Source organism: Giraffa tippelskirchi, chromosome X (assembly GCF_054371585.1).
Source record: "Giraffa tippelskirchi isolate mGirTip1 chromosome X, T2T-mGirTip1v1.2.pri, whole genome shotgun sequence".
Classification (NCBI taxonomy): domain Eukaryota; kingdom Metazoa; phylum Chordata; class Mammalia; order Artiodactyla; family Giraffidae; genus Giraffa; species Giraffa tippelskirchi.
This window is the reverse complement of record NC_137289.1, coordinates 141,465,912-141,492,797: the sequence shown is the minus strand read 5'-3', so window position 1 is coordinate 141,492,797 and position 26,886 is coordinate 141,465,912. Positions and strand designations below refer to the sequence as shown.

Here is a 26,886-nt window from a genome sequence, read left to right as displayed (position 1 = left end):
AATCTACACTGAAAATCTGTTGTTTAGCGTAGCCACCATCATTAATTATCTTAGGTCTTCTGGAGAACTTGCTATAGCTTCTACATCAGCATTTGCTCCTTCACTTTGCACTTTTATGTTACACATATGGCTTCTGTCCTCAAGCCTCATAAACCAACCTCTGCTAATTTCAGACTTTTCTTCTGCAGCCTCCTCACCTCTCTCAGCCTCCACAAATTAGAATCAGGGCTTTGCTTGGATTGATTAGGCTTTGGTTTAAGGGAATGCTGTGGCTGGTTTGATATTCTATCCAGACCACTGAAACTTTCTCCATATCAGCAATAAAGCTGTTTCACTTTCTTATCATTTGTGTATTCACTGAATTAGCACTTTTTATTTCCTTCAAGAACTTTTCCCTCACATTCACAACTTGGCTAACTGATCGGTATAAGAGGCCTAGCTTTCAGCCTGTCTCAGCTTTCTACATGCTTTCCTCACTAACCTCAATCATTTCTAGCTTTTGATTTAAAGTGAGATACATGACTGTTTCTTTCACTTGAATACTTAGAAGCCACTGTAGGGTTATTAATTAGCCTGGTTTCAATATTCTTGTCTCAGGAAATAGAAAGGCCTGAGGAGAGGGAGAGAGATGGGAAACAGCTGGTTGGTGGAGCAGTCAGAACACACAATATTCACCATTAAGTTTGCCATCTTATATAAGCATGGTCTATGGAGCTCACACCCCAAATTCCAACAGTAACATTGAAGATCACTGATCACAGATCACCATAACAAATATAATCATGATGAAAATCACTGACACATTGCAAGCATGGCCAAATGTGACACAGAGACACAAAGTAAACAAATGCTCTTGAAAAAATGGTGCTGATAGACTTGCTTGATGTGGGCTGCCATAAAACTTCAATCTGTAAAAAACTCCTATAAAACCTCAATTTGTAAAAAAACATGCAATAAAGTGAAGCACAAGAAAAGGAGGTCTGCTTGTGTTGAGTGGCCCACGTGGCGAGGGGGTGTTGAGGAACAGAGTTTGCTCAAGATAAACTAGTGGCAGCTAAAACCAGAAAGAGTATTTCTGTCTCCCTTCAAACAAGATAAGGTTGAAAAGCAAGGCTCAAGAACAGCAGAAAAACAACAAAGGACACACAAATATGATTTCAAAATAGGACAGAGTTGATGATTGGGAAATTACAACTGTCCTCTAATCAGTGTAGATTAGCCCTGGGGAAACAGCAGAATTGCTGGAACGATTTTAGTGGGCGTTGCAGCATAGTGAGACTTTGGGCTTTGGCATCAAGGACATCTGGTATAAATACTGGTGCCCTTACTTTCTAACTGGTCTCTTTTTATCTGCCATGTGATACCAGAAACAATAAGAACTAGTGTCTATTACACAGAAGACTGCTTTGTATACATCATCTTATCTAATTCCTACTGCAATGCTATGCAGATTTTATTATCATCTGTTTTTGAAAGAAAGAATTGAGACTCAAACATGGAGAGCAACTTGTCTTTCAGAATGGACAAGACTGGTGAAAGGAGTGGACCTGAAACTTACTTCATCTTCCCGCCCAAAACACATATTTGATTCCTATTGAGTGTGTACATTTAAGATCAAGTAAAACAATTATTAGCTCTAAGATTTCTCAGTTCATTTACATTTCTATTTTCAAGACAGTTCACTCATTTGATTGAGACTTTATAAGAACGTGAAGTTTCAGTATGTGAAAACGTTGGCTGAGCCCCAGCCCTTTGTGTGAAAAAACTCATAGAAACTCAAATGCACTTTTCTTTACTATTGACCTTATGGGAAGAAATATAACCAGAAGGAAATCAAGTGAATTTACTAGTGACTCTAGTCAACTGTCCCGGAGAAGGGAAATGCTACCCACTCAGTATTCTGGCCTGGAGAATTCCATGGACTGTATAGTCCATGGGGTCGCAAAGAGTCAGACACGACTGAGCGAGTTTCACTCACTTCAGTCACTAGTCAACTGTAACCATTACCTAGGGTTCAGTGTCCTGAGTCCTTGACCAGGCTTTGTTACAACTACAAGATTATCATCTCCTTATAGGCAAGGGCCACGCATGTTATCTCTGTACATCTCTTCCACAATACGTTCTAGAGTTCCTATCACAGAACGCAAGGTCAATAAAGGAATGGAATAATATATTTTTACCTCTCTGGGCCTTGGCATCTGGAGAAATGGATACAGATCATTGTTTAAGGCCCCTTCCTGAGATAACAACATTAAAACCGTCCATTTATATAAAAGATTCATGAATCAATTCTACTATATACATACAAGTCTGAAACTGTGCTGTGTCTGTGACTTTCCTTTTATAGCCCCAAATGCCAGGTTGCATAGAATTAGCACTTTGTAGCTGCTTTTTGATGGTGATGCGTCTTTACACTGATATAGCATTCCCCAGTGTCTGAAGCACTTGTGTGTATTCTCTAATTTCGTCTTCCCATCAGCATAACTATTTAAGAAAACGCTATCCTCATTTTCTGTATGTGACTGCATCAAGGCACTCAGCTAATAAATGCTAGGGCCTAAGACTGGGACCCAAAACCAAGAGTATCGATCCGGTGTTCTCTCAACTAAAACACACGTCACATTATCAACTTCATCATCATTACCATTATCACATCATTCCCACCATTAAAGCCATCACTATCATCACCATCATCCACCATCACTGTCACCACCATCATCATAACCATTATCATAAAGCTGACCAAAGAGCTAAAATATCCACTTCCAGCCTGGGGCTAGACACAGATCTAGTACAGATGTCATTGCCAAGTATATGCAGTTTGTCTTGGTTGCCTTTCCACCTACCCAACTTCCTAATTGTTCTCTAAAAGAAAAAAATCACTTTTCTAACTCTTTTCCTTCCACAAACCTCTTATTTCACAAACTGCTATTCTCAACTAGATGGTAGTAGAGAAAGGAAGCAATCTCCTCAAATTTGCTAGCCGAAGAGGCAGCAGTTGTGATGACATGCTGAAACCTGCTGGTTCAGGCTTGCAAGAGGAGACTGTTAAAATATTCAGAAATTTCAGACTGGATAGGAAATCGGCAAATGCTACGAATCAGGGTATTGTTTTCTTTAGAGAGAAGGCCGATTAGCCAGTTCACCACTATTACAGTAAACAGCTAACCTAACAAGACCTCTACCTCTTGCTTTTTAAAATAGGTGTTTGTTAACTAATAAAATCTCAAGCAATAGGCCAGTGAATTGGAGAACCTTCTGCAGTACTGTGGCAATATCTGGATGGAAAAGTGATCTTTTCCAGCATTCTTTAATCACAGAAGTGGGTTAAGCTCATCTTGGATCATAATTACTATTTATTTAGTACATATTATATTTTACACACATTTTTCTCACCCAATCTTCATAGAAGCCCTGTGAGACATTACCTCCCTCACAGATGGAGAAATTTGATGATGCAGCAAACCTCACTCAGCTAACAGGTACAGCTAGTATTTGAGTTCACCTAGTTTGGGCCATAGTGACTGCACACTTTCCACCCAGAGGTTCTGAACAATCAATGGAATGCTGTTATTGACACAGCTAACAGAAGAGTTAAAGCTTCACTTGAGAATTTTTCCAACTTAAAAGATGCACATGGCTTAGATGACACTGGCACTCTTTTCTATAAAAGTAGGAAGGGTGATTCAGATGACCCTGTGGTCCGTTCTGATCTTCTAGGTTTAAGATGTTCTATCACACAAACTATATTAATTAGTATCTAACCTGTGGATTGCATTCTTGAACAAATCTATGTCCTCCTCAACACTAAAGGCTTTTGAGGGCAACTTCTGTCTTTTCGACAAATAGACAAAACTTTCATCACAAAGATCAGAGCTCCTCCCACTTCAAACTGCACCCTCTCTCCACTTTTGAGGCAATACTTTTCCCAAGAGAAACCCAGCAAAATTTTTCCATATCAAGTGGAAAACCTAACAAATCAATTTCTTTTCAGAAGGTTATCATGACTGTCCTGTCTCTATTTGCTAACTATTGATGCTCTCCAGGTTGACACAGGAGACATCTGTTGACACATCTGTTTTCCTGGTTTGAACATGAACTAAATTTGTGAAGGCAAGGTTGTAGCAACAGGGTCACCTCTCCCAAGCAACAGATTATGATGCTACACGCCCAGTTATTATATTACTGCAGAGTTTGCTCAGAAGGAAGATAGCTGATCCCAGTACAGACGAACTGAAAGACCAGCAAAAGCAGGATAATGAAATAACACTAAGAGCTAACACTTTCTGAGCACTTGCTGTGTGCTAGGCGCTCCTTTGAGAATGCTACTCTATTAACTTTTGATTCCAACAAATTAATTCTTTCTAATAAACCTCACTGTCCCTCGGGCAAAGTTATCTATGCACAGATAGTAAAGAAACATTTAACCAACTTGACTCCAGCACCACAAACCATGTTCTCTTCAGCTTGGCTTCTCTGACTCGTTGCCTGTGCTTCCTGATAGCCATACAGTTAATGCATTACATCCAAGAGCAGAGTCTAGCCAATAAATACTTTGAATCCAAGTAGTCCATCTCCAAAGCCCATTCTTCCACCACCTACACCACAGCATACTAGTGAGGAAACTGGGAAACAAGGGGATGAAGTGAATTCATGAAGGTTACAACTGCTAGAAAGCACAGAACCCTAGCATTTCAGGATTAGTATAAAACTTCAAGCTGTTAAACACAGGCATGCAAATACTGCAACACAATATTTCTTAATATTCTAGAAAGCAAAAGAAAACAAATTAATCATTTGGATCAAGTCCCTCAGCATTACATGTCATGCCAAGAGCAAGAAAATCAAGCAATTACAACTTCATCTTAATCCTTAAGTTTAATTCAGGGACTAGACATAGATCACGTTCATTCCATAGCATTTCACTGATCATTTGTGAAAAAAAATTGCAAAGCTGCAAATTTAAAATGATTACCTTCTGCTAATCACCAGCGTGAACCATACGGAAAGTGGAAAATCTCAGCAGAAACATTTACTCAAACACAAACTTGGCCAAACACAACCTGCGTGTCCCATGTGGGCACCAACGCTTTTGAAAACCAATGTGTGTCCCTGTGATGCCCACTTAACAGAATTCCTCTTCCTTGGTGTCAGAAGGGAAGGTTTAGAAGCATCAGAGGAGAGCTGAGGACTCTCTCCACTTGCCCTCTATATCAGAGGTGCTTGTAAACAAGATTATTTTCTCCTTTCACTGTGAAAGCTTTGTTTCCTCCCTACCTTAGTAACTCTTTCACCAGTCTGAAATTCTCTCTGGACGTAATATCAGTAATTCAGACAGCAAAGTTTGCATGTGCCCCAGAATTCAGCTAAACGAACTCCATGAGTGGTAATCGAAATGTAAGTAGTTAAATCGGAAGACCTCAAAAAACTGAATTAGCTGGATATTCACTAAGACGTGTCTCTTTCAATTGTACATCAACTAAGTTCCAATTAAAAGAATGCATCCCCTTCAGAGAATGAACTTCAGTGGCTCTTTTGTAGAGCAAAGGAACCTACATGTTCAACAAGTGTTCCGGGTGATTCTGATACAGGGAGATGACTCAAAGGCCAATGTGAAGAACGTGGGTCTATATAAAATCACAGGATTCGAGGGAAGAGCGTCCAAAGGGAGGGAATGTAAAGACATCACAAAAGTATCTGGTACAAGATGGTGGTTGTAGCACTGGAAGAGGCAGGCCAAGGAGGGCAGGAAAACAACGGTGGAGGAACTAGTATTTGGAGGTGGCTGAAAACCAAAGATTAACCCTGCCTATCCAAAAAGCCTGCTAAGCTCTGTATATCCAGCGTAAAAAATTATAACCCAGATATTAAAAACAACTCTAGACATGAAACATACACATGGTGTAAAAAAGAAAGAAAGATGGCAATAGAAGTAGTCATAGTAAAGGACTCTGGACTCCAAAAAGGGTCCAAAATCAAAAGCATGAGTGATATTTTGAAAACTGCCCAGTGTTTCAGTTTACAATATAAGGGATTCGCTTCAGGTAGGGGAAAATCCTCTCCTTATTTTTCCAAGTCATGAGGAAACAGGAAAATGCTCTTTCAATCTCTCCCTTTATAAATATCTTACCTTCTACGTTGCCGGATTCCTGATAAAATCAATAGCATGGTTGCCACAAGGACGATGCAGAATATCACACCAAATATAATGATCCAGATGGGCACAGATGGGTCCGCAGGTGGTGCAAGAGTGGAAGGAATTCTTAAAAATTCCAGAGTCTGGTCATTCAAAAAGAAGGCATTGTTGATCCGGTTTCTATTCATTCTAAAATACAAGGATGATGGAAAACAAACGAGAGAGAAGAAACATTAGAAACCAAAGGTAGAGCCCTGTGTCCCTGAGATTACCACCCTCTCTGCAAACAGAGCATCTCCCCAGCAGAAGACTTCAGGTTGAACAGACAGTCTGATGAGGGCAATCACGCTGTGGTTTTCTGTTCGTTAAGTGGTGGTGCTGGCTGCCAGAGAGGTGCTTGTCTATGCACTACTGCCCTCCATTGTCATGAACGTTCTAGAAGTCACAGGAATTCCTGAGTTTTGAGCTCTGCCCACCACATTTTATTTCCTGAGAGGTAGCATCTAGATTAAAATGATGGAACTCTATTTAAGTGGCTTACATAAACACCAACAGCCTGAAAACACAAACGAATATGTAAAAAGTGGGTGATGAACATAAGAATAAAAGAAAACCAGGAGCAGAAAGAAAACATGAAGCCAGGAGGAGTGCAAATCCATCAGTTTGATCTGTTTTCTTTTTCTCCATTCAATTCAACAAACAGTCGCTGAAAACTTACAAAGTACCAGATCTTCTGCTAGGTGCTAGAGATACAAACGGTTAAAAAAAAAAAAAATACCCAAGTAGCTTACAGTCTAGAACAACAGCCCATCAGTCCCTCCACAATCACAGTGCAGTAGAAAAAGTTCTCTGAAAGAGGTAAAAATGGGCACAGTGGGAATACAGCAGAGGTGTCATCATAGTAAGAAGTCAGAGCTGGTTTCCTAGGAAGACAAGTTTTGAGCTGTGTTTTGCCCTCAAACACAAGTAGGAACACTTCAGACCCAAAGCACTCGCTTCAGACCTGCAGTGAGCACAGGAATTGGAGACCTGGTATACAGTATGATTTGTTTCATCAACTGCAAGTAGTTCCGTATGACTAAAGTAAACAAACGGTGCTTTAGGAGTCCAAAAGTTTAGAGAAACACGAAGGTAAATGTATTAGGCTCCCTGGGGGAAATCTGCATTTTGGGTGGTGGTAGCAGTCAGGGAGGGGTTGGTAGCAAAAACTTATTTGACTAAAACTAAATTTCCAGCTGGAATTTGCAAATTAGGTGCGATTTCTTGGAGATACTGTATGGCTTTTTCTGAATTTACACTAGATGAGCTGATTTCAACCACCTCTAGAGCAGAAATGAAAACCAGAATATGTGAACCTTATGTGATGTCATATGTTCTAGGAGCTGCAATAGAAAAACAGTAATAGGCAAAACTGATTTTAATATAATATACATTTGTCCAGTATATCCAAGAAAATTTAATTTCAACATGTAATCAATAGTAAGTTGGTTCACGTTGTATTCTGGGCAGAGTCCTTGAAATTCGGTGTGTACTTGACACACAGAGCATATCTAATCTTGGATTAGATACATTTCGAGTTCTTGAGAGCCACGTGTGAATGCTGAGTTCTGTACTGGACAGTGCACATCTTGAACCTGAGCGTAATAGCTTCAGAATCTCTGCAGACCAGTACCAGGGTGTCAGGAAAGACCACCCTTAGCAAATGAAAATCTACAGGGAGGCATGATTACTCACGGGAAGGAGAATCCTAGCCAGGTAATCTGCAGCACAGGATAATTTCAATGCAATTTTTATCAAACGATGGAATGATTTCTTTTTTCGTAACCTAATTTTGATAACACAAAACTTTCCACAAAATGATGAGCCCCTCTACCAACAGATAACAGTAAAATGAAAAGTTGCTCCGCGTTCTCATTCTGTCTACTTTGTTGCTTAGCAGTCAGGCTGATCAGAAGTTCTAGTTCAAAACAAACTATATCTCCATCTATCACTGAAATCCCCAACAGGCATCAGTCACCATGGATACTTTCTAGTCAAAATTGGCCTTGAATAAGGCCAGGTCCTCAAAACAGACCCAAAGCAGACATCTTACAACTGATCTTTCATCCCCTCACCTAATTCCATAGGTGTGGATACTCTAGTTGGGGGTGGGGTGGGGGGGGGTTCACTGGAGTGTGCCTGCGTTCAAATCGTCATTCTTTATTTTTCTCACGTGGTGACCTGGGAAAATCAATTAATCTCCCTGAGCCTCAATTTTCTCATTTATGAAGCAGGGATAACAATAATAACTCAGAAATGACTGGCGATACTAAACGCCAAAGATGCATCAGAATATGCCTCGTGAACCAGAAAATATTAAGCAAGCATTAGGTGGAACCAGTATCATTTTGCCCAATGACATAGATTCTTCAGCCTTGAAATTCCTATTAGCTGCCTTCTAGGTACCATCTCCTTTCTTTTCACTCTGCCCTGCCCTCCTGGTAGTGTTTCCTTTAATTTCATACACTCCTGATGGGCCCTATCCATACCATGATATACATTCCCATTCTACTGGCCATCATCCACTACACAGCCCTTCCTACTGGGGCCTTTGAAACAGACATTTTGTTGTGAACATATTCATCTCCGTCCTCGACCTTCAGCCTAAGCACTCATTCCTCCTCCTCACCATAACTGAAGCCTGGTTTAACCACGGTGCCCTCATTTTCCTTGTAGCCCTCCTTGATCACAGGGCTTTAATAAAATCCCTTTTCTCACAAAATACAATATTCCTAATTTTTACTCCCTAAGTAGTGGCTCTCAGCAGTATTCTTAGTGGCAAGAGTGCAGAAACAATTTAATTCAAACCTTCTTAAACCATTTCCCATTGGTACAGAGCCTCAATGCCTTCACTTCAACAAGGGAAACAGATGATTGTTCACACAAACACATTTGGCATTCGATTACACACATATTGCCTTAAATGCTAACATTTTGCAAAGAGCAAAGGAGTTCCTTCACTAGATATAATGAGAAAAATGTGCATTTCAATAACCGGTAAATCCTTCTGTAAGGAGACTGAACTTTGTTTCAATCTTTCTTTCTCAGGGTCGAGATTATTTGGGGAACTCATTCTTCCAGCTGAGCCACAAAGGAAGCCCAAAATCTTCGACAGTATTTATTTTTCATTTATATGAGAGTCAAGATTTTACCTTTTTTTCCAAAAAAGTATGTTTTAAAGGAAAGGACTGTACTTTAACTCAAGAAGGTAAATCTTTAGAAACCTAAGAAATGTGTATATTTTTCTTGATTTCCAAATCAATTTGCCCAACACCAATCATGTGTGGGATTTGAAGTTTTGACGCACGTAAACTGCACACTAATTGAAATAAAAATTGCATCCTCTGCTTCTGTGCAGAAAGGAATATATTTCACTTTCGAAAGTTTATTCTAATCCCAAGGAGAGGAGGAGGGGAACTGTCAGAAAAAAATGGGTAAAACTTGAAATGGGTGAAAAATATGACTGAGTGTCTGTCTGGCCAGTCTATCCTTCTGAACAATTTCCACCTTCTACTGTCTTTGAATTAATTTTCAAATCTGTAAGTTAGAGAAAACTAATATAATGTAAATGATTCTTGTCCACAGAAAATCAGGTGATTTGTGTCTGGTGGAGCACTGCCAATGGATAGACTGGCATATCTTTTAGTAAATAAACACCACAAATCTTCAATTCCTATATTTGCATGCTCCCTTGAAGTCTCCATTAAACTGGCTTTAACATCTTACTAGTTCCCTCAGTAACTCATAAGATAATAAAATCTTTGATGAACGTGAAAGTGAAAGTCGCTCAGTGGTGTCGACTCTTTGTGACACCATGGATACAGTCCATGGAATTCTCCAGGACAGAATACTGGAATGGGTAGCTGTTCCTTTCTCCAAGGGATTTTCCCAACCCCGGGATCGAACCCAGGTCTCCCGCATTGCAGGTGGACTCTTTACCACCTAAACCACCAGGAAAGCCCAAAATTCTTGATAGTATTTATTTCTCATTTATGTAAGAGTCAAGATCTTACCTTTTTTCCCCCCAAAAAAGTACGTTTTCAGGGTAAAGACTGAACATTAACTCAAGAAGGTAAGTCCTTAGAAACCCAAGAAATGTGAATATTTTTCTTGACTTCTAAATAAAAGTCAAAGGTATGACTTGCTCCTTGAAATGCTTTGCATTTATCTACTGAACAACTCTGAGAGGAGAGTACCATAATTATTTCTGTTTTATAGATGATAAGAGGAAAGCAAAAAGAGGGGAAGTAACTTGTCTGTATTCTAATAGCTATCAAGAGGGAAAACGACTATTCAAAACCTGAGCATTCAGGCTCAAGAATGCATGTGATGAACCATCACACAATAGTGCCTTACAAGGTGTTCTTGCCAAAAGAAGAAAGAATGAAACCTTCTTAGCTAATGTTTAAAGCAGAGCTTCTCAACCACAGCACGACTGACACTTGGGGTTGGCCAGTTCTTTGCTGGGAAGTGCTGTCCTGGGCACTGGAGGATGTTAACTTAGCATCCCCAGCCTCTGCCCACTCCATGCGGGTGGCCTCTGGCCCACCACAGCGAAATCACTGACATCGTAATAAACAAATCGTTGTGAAGCAGAGAGAGAAGTCTTCAAAATCTACGAAAACCGCTGAATTAATCAACAAGGTGATTTACCAGGAGAAGGCATACTTAGCAGTGATTACCTGATGGCTGACTGTACCTCAACAGCAGGAAGGGTGTGATTTCTTGAAGGATCGGTAACCACAAACCAGAACGACACCCGCTGGGTTACATTGCAAAGTAGGACATGGGAAATTCTGCAGATGATGGGAAGAAAAAAAAATACATTATAAGAAAAAAATACCAAATTGCATTGTAACTCCACTTCGGTGTTATGACCATCTTAAGAGGTATCGTAGCTATGAATTAACTCATTTCTACTACTATGAAGAAATGTTTTATTAATAAGAAAATAATACAGGAAATTTCCTTTATGTCCAAATCATAGGCTTGGGGATCATTCTTAAATAAGAAATTTACCAAAAGTAAAACAAACCCAAAAAACATAAGGAATGACTCAGCGGAAGGCGGCAGGAATTGCAACCTCCATCACCTGTTAGCTGACAACATCCGTTTCCTCAACACTTGGCCTGGCCTCACTAATACTGAAGTTTTTTCTGTTTCCTCATCAAGATCTTTCTCGTGTCCTCCTCATTCAACCTTCCACCTCTCAGAACCAGACAAATCTGCTGATCCACTACTTCCTGCCTCTGTTGGCCACTGTCTCTGCCCTTCACTTCCTTCAGTATTGGTGTCGGCCCAGTAACAGACTTTTGGACAGAGAGGCTCTAATGTTTGCAAGAGGCTTTGAACACTGTTTTTGTAGGTATCAGCTTCCATGTGTAAACTGGAAATGTGCCTCACTCTACCCTGTATACCTGGATCATTTCTTATTTCACAAGAAAGAAATGGCATTAGTGAATGCATGAAATGCATGAAGGTAGAAAATTACAGGCGAGTCCACACTACAACAACATAGTCAGGGTTAAAAAATAAAACCTGAATGACTTTCTCCAGTCCTTAAAAATAAAATTCCCAAAAGTGACATTAGCAACCATTCCCTCATAGCTCACTTGGTAAAGAATCCGCCTGCAATGCAGGAGACCCTGGTTCGATTCCTGGGTTGGGCAGATCCGCTGGAGAAGGGATAGGCTACCCACTCCTGTATTCTGGCCTGGAGAACTCCATGGACTAAGTCCATGGGGTCGCAAAGAGTCAGGCATGACTGAGCAACTTTCACTTTCACTAGAAGAAACACAGCCTCTAGGGATACAAGGAAATTCACCCTTTTCCCTTAAAGGAGCATTCAAGTGAATTGTGTTCTTTCTTACACAATGAAAGAGAATGCCTTTCTGTCAATTTTCTGTAGTTTTCAAGACCTGGTACAGATTATGTTTTTGTTGCCAAACTTGGTCTCTGTTCAACAGTGTTGAACAGAAATGCAGAGAGAGTTTTGGGTGAAGTATAAAAGAGTAGCTTTAACTGCTTTGCCTGGCAGAGGGGGCCACAGTGGGCTAATGCCCTCAAGATTGTGTGACCCACTCTGGAGGGGGTAGTGAGGAGTTTTATAGTGTTCAAGGAGCAGGGCGTGATCACCTCATGAACAATTCTTGGATTGGTGGCATCAAGGTGAAGTTTCAAGCATCATCAATTTTCAAGTTTCAACCAGTCTAGGATCTATGTTCTTGTGGTCGGCAGTTTTCTTCAACTGGAGGGAGTTGTGCTCTTGCCAGCTCAGTCATTCAGTCGTGTCTGATTCTGGGATCCCGTGGACTGCAGTCCACCAGGCTCCTCTGTCCATGGGATTTCCCAGGCAAGAATACTGGAGTGGTTTGCCATTCCCTTCTGCAGGGGACCTTCCCAATGCAGGGATAGAACCTGCGTTTCCTGCATTTCCTACATTGGCAGGCAGATTTTTTTTTTTTTACTACTGAGACACCCAGGAAGCCCTGAGGGGTGGGGGGAATGCCTCCTGTAAAAACAACTTAGAAACGTGTTTCAGGCCTTTATCTGTATCTTTCAGGGAACTGGGAGTCAAGTGATTCTGCTATGTAGGCGAATTACAGTCTAAACTGTTACCAGTTCCCTAGCCCAAAAGCTGTTCTTTGTTTCTATATCTTCGCATTGCCCAATCATTATCTTTTCAGTCACTGTTTTACTTCAAAAGACAAGAACACAAAAACTTGGACACTGTTTCATTTTTGTCCCTTCAAATATAAAGCACAAAGATTTCAGGCACTCCTAGGCTCATCTGCCCAGAGCTAAGATCCAGAGCCTGCAGCCGAAGCTCGGAGGAACCACTCTGCTCAGAGGGCAGGGGCAGCCGCTGAGGTCCTGTGTCCGGGGGCACAGTCCTAGTGTGCGCAGTACCCTGAGCCCAGAGGATCCCGAGGTGCCAACGCCACACGCGCCTGCCTGTAGCCCGACGCCAACGGTCGCCTGAGCCTCCTGCGCTTCACGTCTGCGGACCTCGGACGCCTAGAAGCCAGAGCAGCTCAAAGATCCGACCCCGCCGCCCGGCCAGCATGGGCAGCTTCCTGAGCAGGTGCCTGGGTGGGTGGCTGGGCACAGACAAGGCCGCGCAGCCCCGGTTCCCATGGGCCAGGCCCGCCCGCCTCCCACTGGGCCGGGACCCAGGCCAAGTCCTGAGGTACCGACGCGCGACCCGGGCCCGCAGAATCCGGCTCTGGTACAACTCGCCCGGCTTGTACTTTATGTAGCCTGGCCCGCAGGGCCTTGGTGTCCCAGGCCTGGAGGCGCTTTCCCAGCTGGCTGCTCCTTCACCGCTTCATGGGGCTGCGCTTTTCCAACCATCGCAAGACTTTCAGGACGAGTCGCCTGTGGAACGGCCGCCACCCCTGCAGCAGACGGAGCCTGGTGACCATCCAGATCACCCTCCCTGAACGCACGGGCAGCTTCTTCACGTGTCCGCCCAGCCCAGAGCAACCGAAACTCTGTGCCAATGAGTCCGGAATGAGGCCCCTCAGTCGATGCCAGAAAGGAAAAAGGAGGTTCGATGAGCCTCACTTGTTTGACTGCTCTGAGATCAAGAGAAGGAGGCAGAGCCTGGAGCCCAGGCTGTCGGCCTTCCAGCCCGTGTGGAGGAACGGAGTGGTCCCTCCCTGCCTTTGTGCCCAAGCCGGGGCCTCTGAGAAGCTGCTTCTGATGTGGGTGCCACAGCGTCTGAGAAGAGGACACTGAGCCGGGGCCAGACCTCTGGCCCTGCCTGAGCCTTCCCTGTCTGCAGCCCACCCTGCTCCAAGGCCAGCACCCCCCCACTCCCCCCACCCACCACCCCCAAACCCCAGGGCAGAGTCACAGAGCCTCCCTGCAGAGATGGGAGCAGATCAGCACTCTGTCCCGGGCCTCCTGCAGCCCGATGTCCCCCTCGTGTCCAGAGAGCCAGGGCCCGGCCACCACCTCCCCATGAAACTCCCACCCACAGTTCTTTTTACCCAGCTGAGCCCTGCCCTACCCCTGCCTGAGTCACATATACCGCCAAGCCACCTCCCTCCACCGCAGCCAGCACATCAGCCAAGCCCCCGACCATCCCTTCACCCTGCAGAGCCCACACTGAGGGGACACCGCTAATTCCCAAGCCTTCACTCCTTGCTGCCTTTTCCCCCAAGAAGACCCTTCTCAGGAAGGCGTGCTTTTCCCTTACAACTTTTATAGAGGTTAAAGGTTGTTCTTCTTTTAAATAATAATAAAAATAGTTTCATTATTACTATGAGGATTGTCACTGTCTTCCTTTCAAAGATTCAAATATTAGGATTTTATCCACAGTATCTTTTCTCCACCTTGGCTCTGTTGGGGCCAGACAATTCTCTGTGGGGTGCAGACCTCGGCATCATAGGGTTTGAGCAGAAACCCTGGTAACTCCCCTCTGGGTCTTCCTGGTGGCTCAGTTGGTAAAGAATCTGCCTGCAATGCGGGAGACCTGGGTTCGATTCCAGGCTTCGAAAGATCCACTGGAGAAAGGAACGGCTACCCACTCCAGTATTCTGGCCTGGATAATTTCATGGACAGAGGAGCCTGGCAGGCTACGGTCCATGCGGCCGCAAAGAGTCGGACACGACTGAGCGACTTTCACTCACTCTCTGGTACCTCTCCTCTAGGTGACAGCACATAACCTACTTGGTGAAAATCAAACCTGTCTCCAGTCACTGCCAGATATTCCCAGTGGGGTGGGGGGGATGGTGCAGAATGACACTGGTGGAGAATCATTGAGGGACAGTGACCTCTACTGGCAAGAACAGTCAAGCCTGGTGTCCCCAAACATGCCATTTTCAAAGACACAGAGGTGAACACAATGAAATGGTGTGTGCTGGACAATAACATATCCCCCAATTTGTAGAATGTTTGGGGTGCGAATGACTCATGTTTTGGGCCTTATTAACAGGAGACCCCGGTTCGATTCCTGGGTTGGCAGGATCCTCTGGAGAAGGGATAGGCTACCCGCTCCAGTATTCCTGGGCTTCTCTGGTGGCTCAGACGGTAAAGAATCCGCCTGCAATGCAGGGGACCTGGGTTCAATCCCTGCATTGGGAAGATCCCCTGGAGGAAGGCATGGCAACCCACTCCAGAGTTCTTGCCTGGAGAATCCCCATGGACAGAGGAGCCTGGCGGGTGACAGTCCATGGAATGGCAAAGAGTCAGACACGACTAAGCACACAGCCCATAACAATCAGACAATGCAATTTTTAAAAAGGAGCTACTCATTTATCATCTTCAGGTTGGCAAAACTCAAAAAGGTGACTAATATCAAATGCCGGTAAGGATGCAGAGAATTTCTTAATTTTGATATATCTGTCATGGCGAATTTAACCCATTAGGAAACGGGTCTAGAGCCGAGTTTCTCAACCTCAGTACTGTTAACATTTTAAGCTAAATAACTCTTGTCCGTAGCAGATCCAACTGTGAAAACCAAAAAGCTCCAGACATTTCCACATATCCTTGGGAGCAATGCAAGGATGAAGTCCCCCCAGGTGGAGGGTCCCTGGTACACAGGAGCTCTGTATTACTTTGCAACCCTTTTGTAAGTATATAGATAGATAGATAGAGATATCTTTGTCAAGTTTACACAAACACATACACGTATTAATAGAAATAGAGGAGAAATTTACACACATTCATAGAAACAGAGGAGCAAAGCAGTGATTTTTAAAGTTACCTGGGCATGGTAAAATGATCTCCTAAGAATAAAAGAAGGCAATGGAAAAGTAACAGTTTTTACTGGCTTCATTGATAACCACATAACAGATACAAATGTACTTTGAAAATAAGCTGAATTCAACCAAAAGATATTGAGGTCATCCGTATAAGAGTAGCCTTAATAATTACCCAAAAATTTTTAACTAGTGCTTTTATATACTCAAATGGACCAAGTATTTATTAGGATATCTCTCATTCTATGTCTTAAGAAGCATCATTTCTCCAAAACTGATATGAGCAAAAAGGTGATTAGTTTTAGCTGCTTTGGATCTTCCTCAATAGAAGAATAGTAAGTTTCCCTCCTACATGATGGTTTGGCCAAAAAAAGTAAGCCTAAGGTTTTAAGCAAATACACCAATAAGCTTGTGTTCTACAAATAACAACTGCAGAAATAGACAGAATTGCAGAGATGTGTTTCCATTTTGTTCCGATTAAAGCAGTTGACCTAGGATGGAGTAAGCCTACTTCCTAGAGTAGCAAGAATGTGGGGAAAGGGCCAGGGGAAAGCACACCCTTGCTTCTGGAGGCAGTTGCAAAGCAGAGACTGCATGTGAAGAGGGAGATGCCCCAGTGGGCTGGGGTTGTCTCCTGGTTTGGAAGAGCCTTTGAGAAATTAACCGCTGTCTTGGTTCCCACAGGGATAAGACACTGAAGTCCAACACGAGATAAACCACAGGCGGGGAGAGCTCCTTCTACTGTGACCATCCCCACTACGTTCACCGAGGGAGTATCCGCCCAGGGCGGTCAGGTGCAACAAGAGGGAGAAATGGGGGGTGGGACACCGGCTTCTCATGTCCACTGTCGCCCAGGAGATGGGTCCCTGAGTTAAGAGCCGGGATGGTAAGCAGGCTTCATTCACTCACAGATGCTCACTAAGAGCTAACAATGATTGGCCACTATGGTTAGGGAGGCTTAGGAGAAGAATTTAACTGCAAGGGCATTTAGTGCTATTAAGACTCTTGGGACAGGGTGAGATGTATACAGAGAGTAACACGGAAACTTACATTACCATATGTAAAATAGGTCAGTTCAGTTCAATTCAGTCGCTCAGTCCTGTCTGACTCTATGAGACCCCATGGACTGCAGCCTGTCAGGCTTCCCTGTCCATCACCAACTCCGGAGCTTCCTCAAACTCATGTGCTTTGAGTCAATGATGTCATCCAACCGTCTCATCCTCTGTTGTCCCCTTCTCCTCCTGCCTTCAATCATTCCCAGCATCAGGGTATTTTCCAATGAGTCAGCTCTTCACATCAGGTGGCCAAAGTATTGGAGCTTCAGCTTCGGCATCAGTCCATTGGAAGGACTGATTTCCTTTAGGACTGACTCATTTGATCTCCTTGCTGTCCAAGGGACTCTCAAGAGTCTTCTCCAACACCACAGTTCAAAAGCATCAATTCTTCGGCACTCAGCTTTCTTTACAGTCCAATTCTCACATTCATAAATGACTACTGGAAAAACTGTAGCTTTGCTTAGACAGAACTTTGTTGGCAAAGTAATGTCTCTGCTTTTCAGTATGCTGTCTAGGTTGGTCATAGCTTTCCTTCCAAGGAGTAAGCGTCTTTCAATTTCATGGCTGCATCTCCATCTCCAGTGATTCTGGAGCCCAAGAACATAAAGTCTGTCACTGTTTCCGTTGTTTCTCCATCTATTTGCCATGGAGTGATGGGACCGGATGCCATGATCTTAGTTTTTTGAATATTGAGTTTTAAGCCAGCTTTAAGCCAGTAAAATAGGTAGCCAATGGCAATTTGCTGTATGGCTCGGGGGAATTATGAACTCAAACAGGAGCTCTGTATCAGCCTAGAGGGGTGGGATGGGGAGGGAGATGGAGGGAGGTTCAAGTGGGAGGTGGCATGTGTACACTTAGGCCTGATTCAAGTTGAGGTTTAACAAAACAACAAAATTCTGTAAAGCAATTATCCCTCAATTAAAAAAATACATACTTTTTTTTAAAAAAGACTCTTGAAGATCAAGTTCACAGTGTGAGCCTAACAAAAGATTAAATCCAACATGGGAGCCAAAACTCCCAAGTTGCCAGAATCTGCCCACAATCTCCATGCTCCATCTGAGAATAGACCCAGGATTGTGGGGAGAGCAGGACGTCTGAATTCCACATGGCTTGTCCACAGTCTTTGTCAGGAGGGTTTCTAAGTTTTACCCACAGGAGAACTCCATAGACTAAGCTTTGAACACCATTTTCAATTTTATCAGCTGATGTCCACTGGAAGCCTATCAAACACCCTGTCCATCAGCAACACAAGACTTCTCCGGGCCTGGGGCCTGGGGCCTGAGGCCAAGGCCCAGGTCTACCCTACACTGTGTGGCCCTGTGTTCCCAAAGAGCCGTCCATGTGCACACTCAGGGACTATGAAATGAGTGGGTGGATGGATGAACTAACAGAATGGAGAAATGAGCTCCATTGTTTTTATTCACTGTTTCTACATTATCCCAAAAAGAGAGTAACAGAGAAACTAAGTTGGGGGTAGCATAGCAATAACAGAAAAGGAATAAAGGAAAGGAGGGAGATTTCTTCCCCAAACCTTTGTTTCCCCAGTCACAAATGTTCAGACAACATACCACAGAGGACTCTCTAGTATACGGAGACTCTGCAGACAGAAATAGCCAAGAGGAAGTGTACATGTAAGGAAAGTTGGTGCTAAAGTAAGTAACATGAAGACTGATTTACAGATTTCAGTAGATCATTTACTTAGCAACCAAAAGATGCAAATTCCTTCCATTTATACATCATGTCCAACCAGCATGACTTCTTCCATGACTTTTCATCCCAGTGTGACCACAGTGAATGTCCTCTAGGGTTTGCATGAAACGAAAACTCAGCCAACAGCACTTACTGAACTAACCATGTCTTTTAAAGCATGTTTTGATGTAATAAGTAAACTGAAATGCCTAAATCTTTAAAAGTTCTCATCACGAGAAAAAGAAAATCTTATTACAGTGTATGGTGACAGATGTTAACCAGACTGACTGTGGTGATCATTTCACAACACACACAAATATCAAGTCATTATGTTTTACACTTGTAGCTCACATAATGGGATATATTACACTTCAATAAAAATAAATAATGAGTGAAATTGCACTAGCACAGCTAAATAGAAAACAAACATTTTCAAGATTTGTGAATATACAGGGGTCTGATGGAATTCTTTGTATTCACTTGAATCATAAATTTGTCAAACTGTGTCAGAAACAGTAATACTTATACATAAACAATTGCTTCTGTCAGCAAACCACTAAAAAGATAGAAATGTCCACTCCCTTTCCTAAAGTGTGGGGAGCCCTGGACGGAAGGTACCTGTCCAAGAAGTGGCTCCACTGCCACTTCTCATCAATGGCACCAGACAGGGCCAACTGGGCTGAGAAGAATCGGGCTCTTGTTTCTTGAAATCAAAGGACTAAATAGGAGCTGGGCTGCTGTTTCACAAGCACAAGACCGTTAATCCCCTTACCATGGATACAAGAGCATGTTGTTCCTTCTTAGATCACAAGGCTTATCCCTGAACAATTAGAGGAAGAAATTCATTCTGTGCCCTACATCATTTTACTCAGAAAGAGAACACTGTGCTTGAGTTACACTTCTACTTCGCTAAAATTGATAAATTATCCTATAAAAACATTATTTGAGTAAAGGAGGCAGATAAATTTCTCAGTTGACCTGGAAAATGGACTAAAATTTAATCATAATTTCCTGAGATAATACTTTCAACATTTAAAACTTCCTGTGAAAATCTTTTCAAAAATCTGGACTAAACTTTACAACAAAAACTTGAAAACACCTGTTTACTATCTTCAAAGTCCCAAGAAAACTTAATGTAACCTGATCTAATAAAAGCAGAACTTTCTACCACTTAGTCTTTCACTTGCATCATCCTTTCTACTTTCATATATATGCTGTCTACAAGAGACCCACCTCAAAACTAGGGACACACACAGGCTGAAAGTGAAAGGATGGAAAAACATATTCCATGCAAACGGAGACCAAAAGAAAGCAGGAGTCGCAATACTCATTTCTGATAAAATAGACTTTAAAATAAAGGATGTGAAAAGGGACAAAGAAGGACACTACATAAAGATCAAAGGATCAATTCAAGAAGAAGACGTAACAATCATAAATATATATGCACCCAACATAGGAGCACCACAATATATAAGGCAAATACTAACAAGTATGAAAGGGGAAATTAACAATAACACAATAATAGTGGGAGACTTTAATACTCCACTCACGCATATGGATAGATCAACTAAACAGAAAATTAACAAGGAAACACAAACTTTAAATGATACAATAGACAAATTAGATTTAATTGATATTTACAGGAGTTTCCACCCCAAAACAATCAATTTTACCTTTTTCTCAAGTGCACATGGAACTTTCTCCAGGATAGATCACATCCTGGGCCATAAATCTAGCCTTGGTAAATTCAAAAAAATTGAAATCATCCCAGCCATCTTCTCTGACCACAATGCAGTAAGATTAGACCTCAATTACAGGAAAAAAACTATTAAAAGTTCCAACATATGGAGGCTAAACAACACGCTTCTGAATAACCAACAAATCACAGAAGAAATCAATAAAGAAATAAAATTATGCATAGAAACGAATGAAAATGAAAACACAACAACCCAAAACCTATGGGACACTGTAAAAGCAATACTAAGGGGAAGGTTCATAGCAATACAGGCGTACCTCAAGAAACAAGAAAAAAATCAAATAAATCAACTAACTCTACACCTAAAGCAACTAGAGAAGGAAGAAATGAAAAACCCCAGGGTCAGTAGAAGGAAAGAAATCTTAAAAATTAGGGCAGAAATAAATGCAAAAGAAACAAAAGAGACCATAGCAAAAATAAACAAAACTAAAAGCTGGTTTTTCGAGAAGATAAACAAAATTGATAAGCCATTAGCCAGACTCATCAAGAAACAAAGGGAGAAGAATCAGATCAACAAAATTAGAAATGAAAATGGAGAGATCACAACAGACTCCACAGAAATACGAAGGATCATAAGAGACTACTACCAACAGCTATATGCCAATAAAATGGACAACTTGGAAGAAATGGACAAATTCTTAGAAAAGTATAACTTTCCAAAACTGAACCAGGAAGACATAGAAGATCTTAACAGACCCATCACAAGCACGGAAATCAAAACTGTAATCAGAAATCTTCCAGCAAACAAAAGCCCAGGACCAGACGGCTTCACAGCGGAATTCTACCAAAAATTTAGAGAAGAGCTAACACCTATCCTACTCAAACTCTTCCAGAAAATTGCAGAAGATGGTAAACTTCCAAACTCATTCTATGAGGCCACCATCACCCTAATTCCAAAACCAGACAAAGATGTCACAAAAAAGGAAAACTACAGGCCAATATCACTGATGAACATAGATGCAAAAATCCTTAATAAAATTCTAGCAAACAGAATCCAACATCATATTAAAAAGATCATACATCATGACCAAGTGGGCTTTATCCCAGGAATGCAAGGTTTTTTTAACATCCGCAAATCAATCAATGTAATACACCACATTAACAAATTGAAAGAAAAAAACCATATGGTTATCTCAATAGATGCAGAAAAAGCCTTTGACAAAATTCAGCATCCATTTATGATTAAAACCCTCCAGAAAGCAGGAATAGAAGGAACATATCTCAACATAATAAAAGCTATATATGACAAACCCACAGCAAACATTACCCTCAATGGTGAAAAATTGAAAGCATTTCCCCTAAAGTCAGGAACAAGGCAAGGATGCCCACTTTCACCACTACTATTCAACATAGTTTTGGAAGTTTTGGCCCCAGCAATCAGAGCTGAAAAAGAAATAAAAGGAATACAGATAGGAAAAGAAGAAGTAAAACTCTCACTGTTTGCAGATGACATGATCCTCTACATAGAAAACCCTAAAGACTCTACTAGAAAATTACTAGAGTTGATCAATGAATATAGTAAAGTTGCAGGATATAAAATTAACACACAGAAATCCCTTGCATTCCTATACTCCAATAATGAGAAAACAGAAAGAGAAATTAAGGAAACAATACCATTCACCATTGCATCAAAAAGAATAAAATACTTAGGAATATATCTACCTAAAGAAACAAAAGACTTATATATAGAAAACTATAAAACACTGATGAAAGAAATCAAAGAGGACACAAGCAGATGGAGAAATATACCGTGTTCATGGATTGGAAGAATTAATATAGTGAAAATGAGTATTCTACCCAAAGCAATCTACAGATTCAATGCAATCCCTATCAAGCTACCAATGGTATTTTTCACAGAACTAGAACAAATCATCTCACAATTTGTATGGAAATATAAGAAACCTCGAATAGCCAAAGCAATCTTGAGGAAGAAGAATGGAACTGGAGGAATCAACCTGCCTGACTTCAGGCTCTACTACAAAGCCACAGTCATCAAGACAGTATGGTATTGGCACAAAGATAGAAATATAGATCAATGGAACAAAATAGAAAGCCCAGAGATAAACCCACGCACATATGGACACCTTATCTTCGACAAAGGAGGCAAGAATATACAATGGAGAAAAGACAATCTCTTTAACAAGTGGTGCTGGGAAAACTGGTCAACCACTTGTAAAACAATGAAACTAGAACACTTCCTAACACCGTACACAAAAATAAACTCAAAATGGATTAAAGATCTAAACGTAAGACCAGAAACAATAAAACTCCTAGAGGAAAACATAGGCAAAACACTCTCCGACATAAATCACAGCAGGATCCTCCATGACCCACCTCCCAGAATATTGGAAATAAAAGCAAAAATAAACAAATGGGACCTAATTAAAATTAAAAGCTTTTGCACAACAAAGGAAACTATAAACAAGGTGAAAAGACAGCCTTCAGAATGGGAGAAAATAATAGCAAATGAAGCAACAGACAAACAATTAATCTCAAAAATATACAAGCAACTTCTGCAGCTGAATTCCCGAAAAATAAACGACCCAATCAAAAAATGGGCCAAAGAACTAAACAGACATTTCTCCAAAGAAGACATACAGATGGCTAACAAACACATGAAAAGATGCTCAACATCACTCATTATTAGAGAAATGCAAATCAAAACCTCAATGAGGTATCATTTCACACCAGTCAGAATGGCTGCTATCCAAAAGTCTACAAGCAATAAATGCTGGAGAGGGTGTGGAGAAAAGGGAACCCTCTTACACTGTTGGTGGGAATGCAAACTAGTACAGCCACTATGGAGAACAGTGTGGAGATTCCTTAAAAAACTGGGAATAGAACTGCCATATGACCCAGCAATCCCACTGCTGGGCATATACACCGAGGAAACCAGAATTGAAAGAGACGCGTGTACCCCAATGTTCATCGCAGCACTGTTTACAATAGCCAGGACATGGAAGCAACCTAGATGTCCATCAGCAGACGAATGGATAAGGAAGCTGTGGTACATATACACAATGTAATATTACTCAGCCATTAAAAAAAATACATTTGAATCGGTTCTACTGAGATGGATGAAACTGGAGCCCATTATACAGAGTGAAGTAAGCCAGAAAGAAAAACAACAATACAGTATACTAATGCATATATATGGAATTTGAAAGATGGTATCGATAACCCTATATGCGAGACAGAATAAGAGACACAGACGCATGGAACAATTTTATGGACTCTGAGGGAGAAGGTGAGGGTGGGACGTTCTGGGAGAATGGCATTGAGACATGTGTATTGTCATATGTGAAACAGAGCACCATTCCATGTTCGATGCATGTGACAAGGGCTCAGGGCCGGGACAATGGGATGATCCAGAAGGATGGGATGGGGAGGGAGGTGGGTGGGGGGTCCGGGAAGGGGAACACATGTAAACCCATGGCTGATTCATGTCAATGTATGGCAAAAACTATTACAATATTGTAAAGTAATTAGCCCCCAACTAAAATAAATAAATTTATTAAAAAAAAAAAAAAGAAAAAGAAAAACTCATGGAAGAGCAAGGAAACCACCTGATATCAAGATTAGTAAGTAATGATTTCAAACGAACTGGTTCTGTCACATTTCATTCATCTTCCATGTCTCTCTGGGCCAGCTTCTTGGGAATGTCCTTTGTGGGACCTGGATTTATCCATCATTGAAATCTCAGGGCCTACATAGCAGCCTACACAGCAGGCTTCCGATAGTAGCTACCAAATTCTCTGGCTCCCACCCAGCACTGCAGCACATGCAGCCTCAGGAGGGCCCAGTGAAGAAGAGTCTTCTGCTTCTCACGCCATTGCCTTGGGTGCTGTGTCAGCTCTTTCTCTCCTTCACTCCCTGCAGCGTCTGGAGGCGCTGATGGAGCTGGCGTGTCATTTCTGGGTGTTTAAGAGCTCAGGCTGGTCTGATCAAAACCTAGATCAACCGTCTTCCCGCCTCTAACACCCAGCTTCCCTCCCCCACTGGGCTGGCCTGTGCAGGGTGCATTCTGCTCTCCAGGCTCCACTCCTCCTGCCCATAGCCCCTGACCTCCCCCAACTCCTGCTCACTGAGGGATGGAAAAGGGACAGGGGAGGGGGCGCGGATCTGCAGGAGAGGAAAACGCCAGCTCTGGTTCCCCAGGTGGGCTCCCCGTGGCGCCCCCTGCCCGTTGGTGGCCTCATCATGGCGGCCCTCCTGTCCATCCACAGCGCACTTGGGGCCTTCGGAGGAGGTGTGGCGACCTCTGCACTGGCCCTTCCCCTGGCACAGATGATGGCTTCCATCTTGCCCTGCCTGCCCACTCTCCGCCTTCCCTGGGCCCTGCACTTGGATCTTGGGCCCCACAGGCCTGTCCAGCTCCCTTCAGTGGCCTCCACTTGGCCCCCGCAGCCATCTGAGCGCAGACTGCTGGCAAAGCCGCCCTCTCTCGCTCGTGCAGGCTCGAGCTGCCTTCGCCTTCAGCCTTCTCCAGCTGAGAGGCAGGCAGCAGTCTCTATTCCACCCACAGGACGGTCTCAGTGCCTGGACACACGCTCATGGTGGCCAGAGCTCTAGGCACTGCTACTCTGGTGCTACTCCTCGGAACGTGTGCAAGTAGGGGAGCGAAGTGCCCATCTCTCCTCTCACAGACGACTCCTCTCTCTACTGGCGGCTCTGTGTGACCTGAGGTGGGCAGGGGAGCAGGCAAGGTTGCCACTAGTGTGGCCTGGGCACCAGCTCCTGACATGGACCCACCTGTCAGCTCCCTGTGGGCTGTGAGTGCAGACCGCTGCCACCCATCCCACTGTCCTCCGGGGAGGGTGGTGGAGACACCCCACCCCCTCCCTGCAGGCCCACACCTCTGCCTCTGGGACCCCTGACCTTCTCTTCCACTGCCTGCGTGGGGTCACGGTGACTGGACGTAAGTCCTGCATGGAGGCGGCCAGGACCTCACTCTAGAAGGAACACCCTCCTGCAGAGTCCATCCAGGTTCTACTGGGTCAAGGGTAGGCCGCTCATACATTCCCAAATATGCAGAGGAGACACTAGCCCTGTGTCATGGAGGTGATCACGCTTGATAGAAGAGATACTGTAGTTAGGAATGGGTAATAGCTGGGATGAAATTGAGAGTCTTCCTTACTCTGTTCATTGCTGTCTTTAGTGAGTTGTTGTTGAGTTGCTAAGTCATGTCTGACTCTTTGTGACCCCATGGACTATAGCCCTCCAGGCTCCTCTGTTCATGGGATTCTATAGGCAAGAATACTGCAGTGTGTTGCCATGCTCTCTCTCCTCCAGAGGATCTTCCTGAGCCAGGTATCAAAACTTTGTCTCTTGCCTGCATGAGCAGGCAGGTTCTTTACCACTGAGCCACCAGGGAAGCCCTCATTAGTGAGTTGTTCTTTACATTTTCCATCCAGTGTACCTCAGTATGTCTAAGTTTTCTGCAATATCCATAGAATATGCAATGATGTGGCAAGAAAAAAAAATTTTAAAAACTGGCAAATGTTCATGATTTGAATCCCTGAAGCCATCTTCAAAGGGCTATATCCCACCCTCTAGAATTCAATATGCCTGACACTGGCACGAAAAGACCTCTGAAAGGCAGGTTTAAAATCTGATCCATTTCCCAAGCTACTGGTGTTTTTCTGTTATCTGTCACACTTGGGAGAGGCAGTCTGACTGGGAAGTTGTTTTCAATTCATCTTGTGTCGTGTGGTCCCCTTTCCCAGAGGGCCACCTGCTCATGTAAAGATGCAGCCACCTTTAGGGCAGCACATGTAGAATCGGGCCTAGTACCTGTACTGCATCTTAAACACATCTTGATTCATTAGGCAGCCCTCATCACTCAGCCTTCTGACAGCAGTACTGCTGAGACTCAAGCTGAGCATTTACCAGAAAAAATTTGTTGAACCCCAATCTAGTTTTGCACTTTTCAATTTTTTCAACAGACATTGGCAACAAAAGCTACTACATATAGCCTATGCACCCAGTTAAAACATCTCAGCAAATAAACCAGATCATATATTCACAGACTCCTACAAGGCGCAGGCTTGGGAAAATAAAAAGTTTCAAAAGTGAATTTCTCAAAATCAATCTAAAATATTATGAATTTAAATTAACTTTTCCTAAGAATGGAAGCATGATTTAACATAGTCACAAGATGAAATTTTGCACTGAGAAGAAGTAAAAGTATAATAAAAAGAGTATGTATAAATTCTGCTGATCAAGAATAACAGTAAGATTAAAAGAGACTAGTTGAGGGGTTTTAGCATTGTGAGATGACCAGTGCCTTTTTTTCTTATGTTTTTCTTTTTTTTTAATTGAGGTATAGTTTATATACAATATTTTATAAATTTCAGGGGTACAACATATTGATTCGCAATTTTAAAGGCTACACTCCATTTATAGTTATAAAGTATTGGCTATATTTTCTGTGCTATATAATATATCCTTGTAGCTTATTTATTTTACATACAGCAGACTCTACCTCTTAATCCCATGCCCCTG

At 42.6% G+C, this 26,886-nt stretch overlaps 1 protein-coding gene across 1 annotated transcript in view; it reads right to left on the bottom strand.

Moving 5' to 3' along the window:
• The window catches only part of LOC145536248 (collectrin-like), a 64,914-nt gene that overhangs the window by 30,252 nt on the left and 7,776 nt on the right, over nucleotides 1-26,886 (bottom strand). Inside the window, exons 4-5 of the mRNA XM_081565261.1 lie at nucleotides 10,858-10,971; nucleotides 6,131-6,325 (exon numbers count right to left, since the gene is read on the bottom strand). Of these exons, the coding sequence (XP_081421387.1) occupies nucleotides 6,131-6,325; nucleotides 10,858-10,971 (309 nt within the window). The remainder of the gene's footprint in view (nucleotides 1-6,130; nucleotides 6,326-10,857; nucleotides 10,972-26,886) is intronic.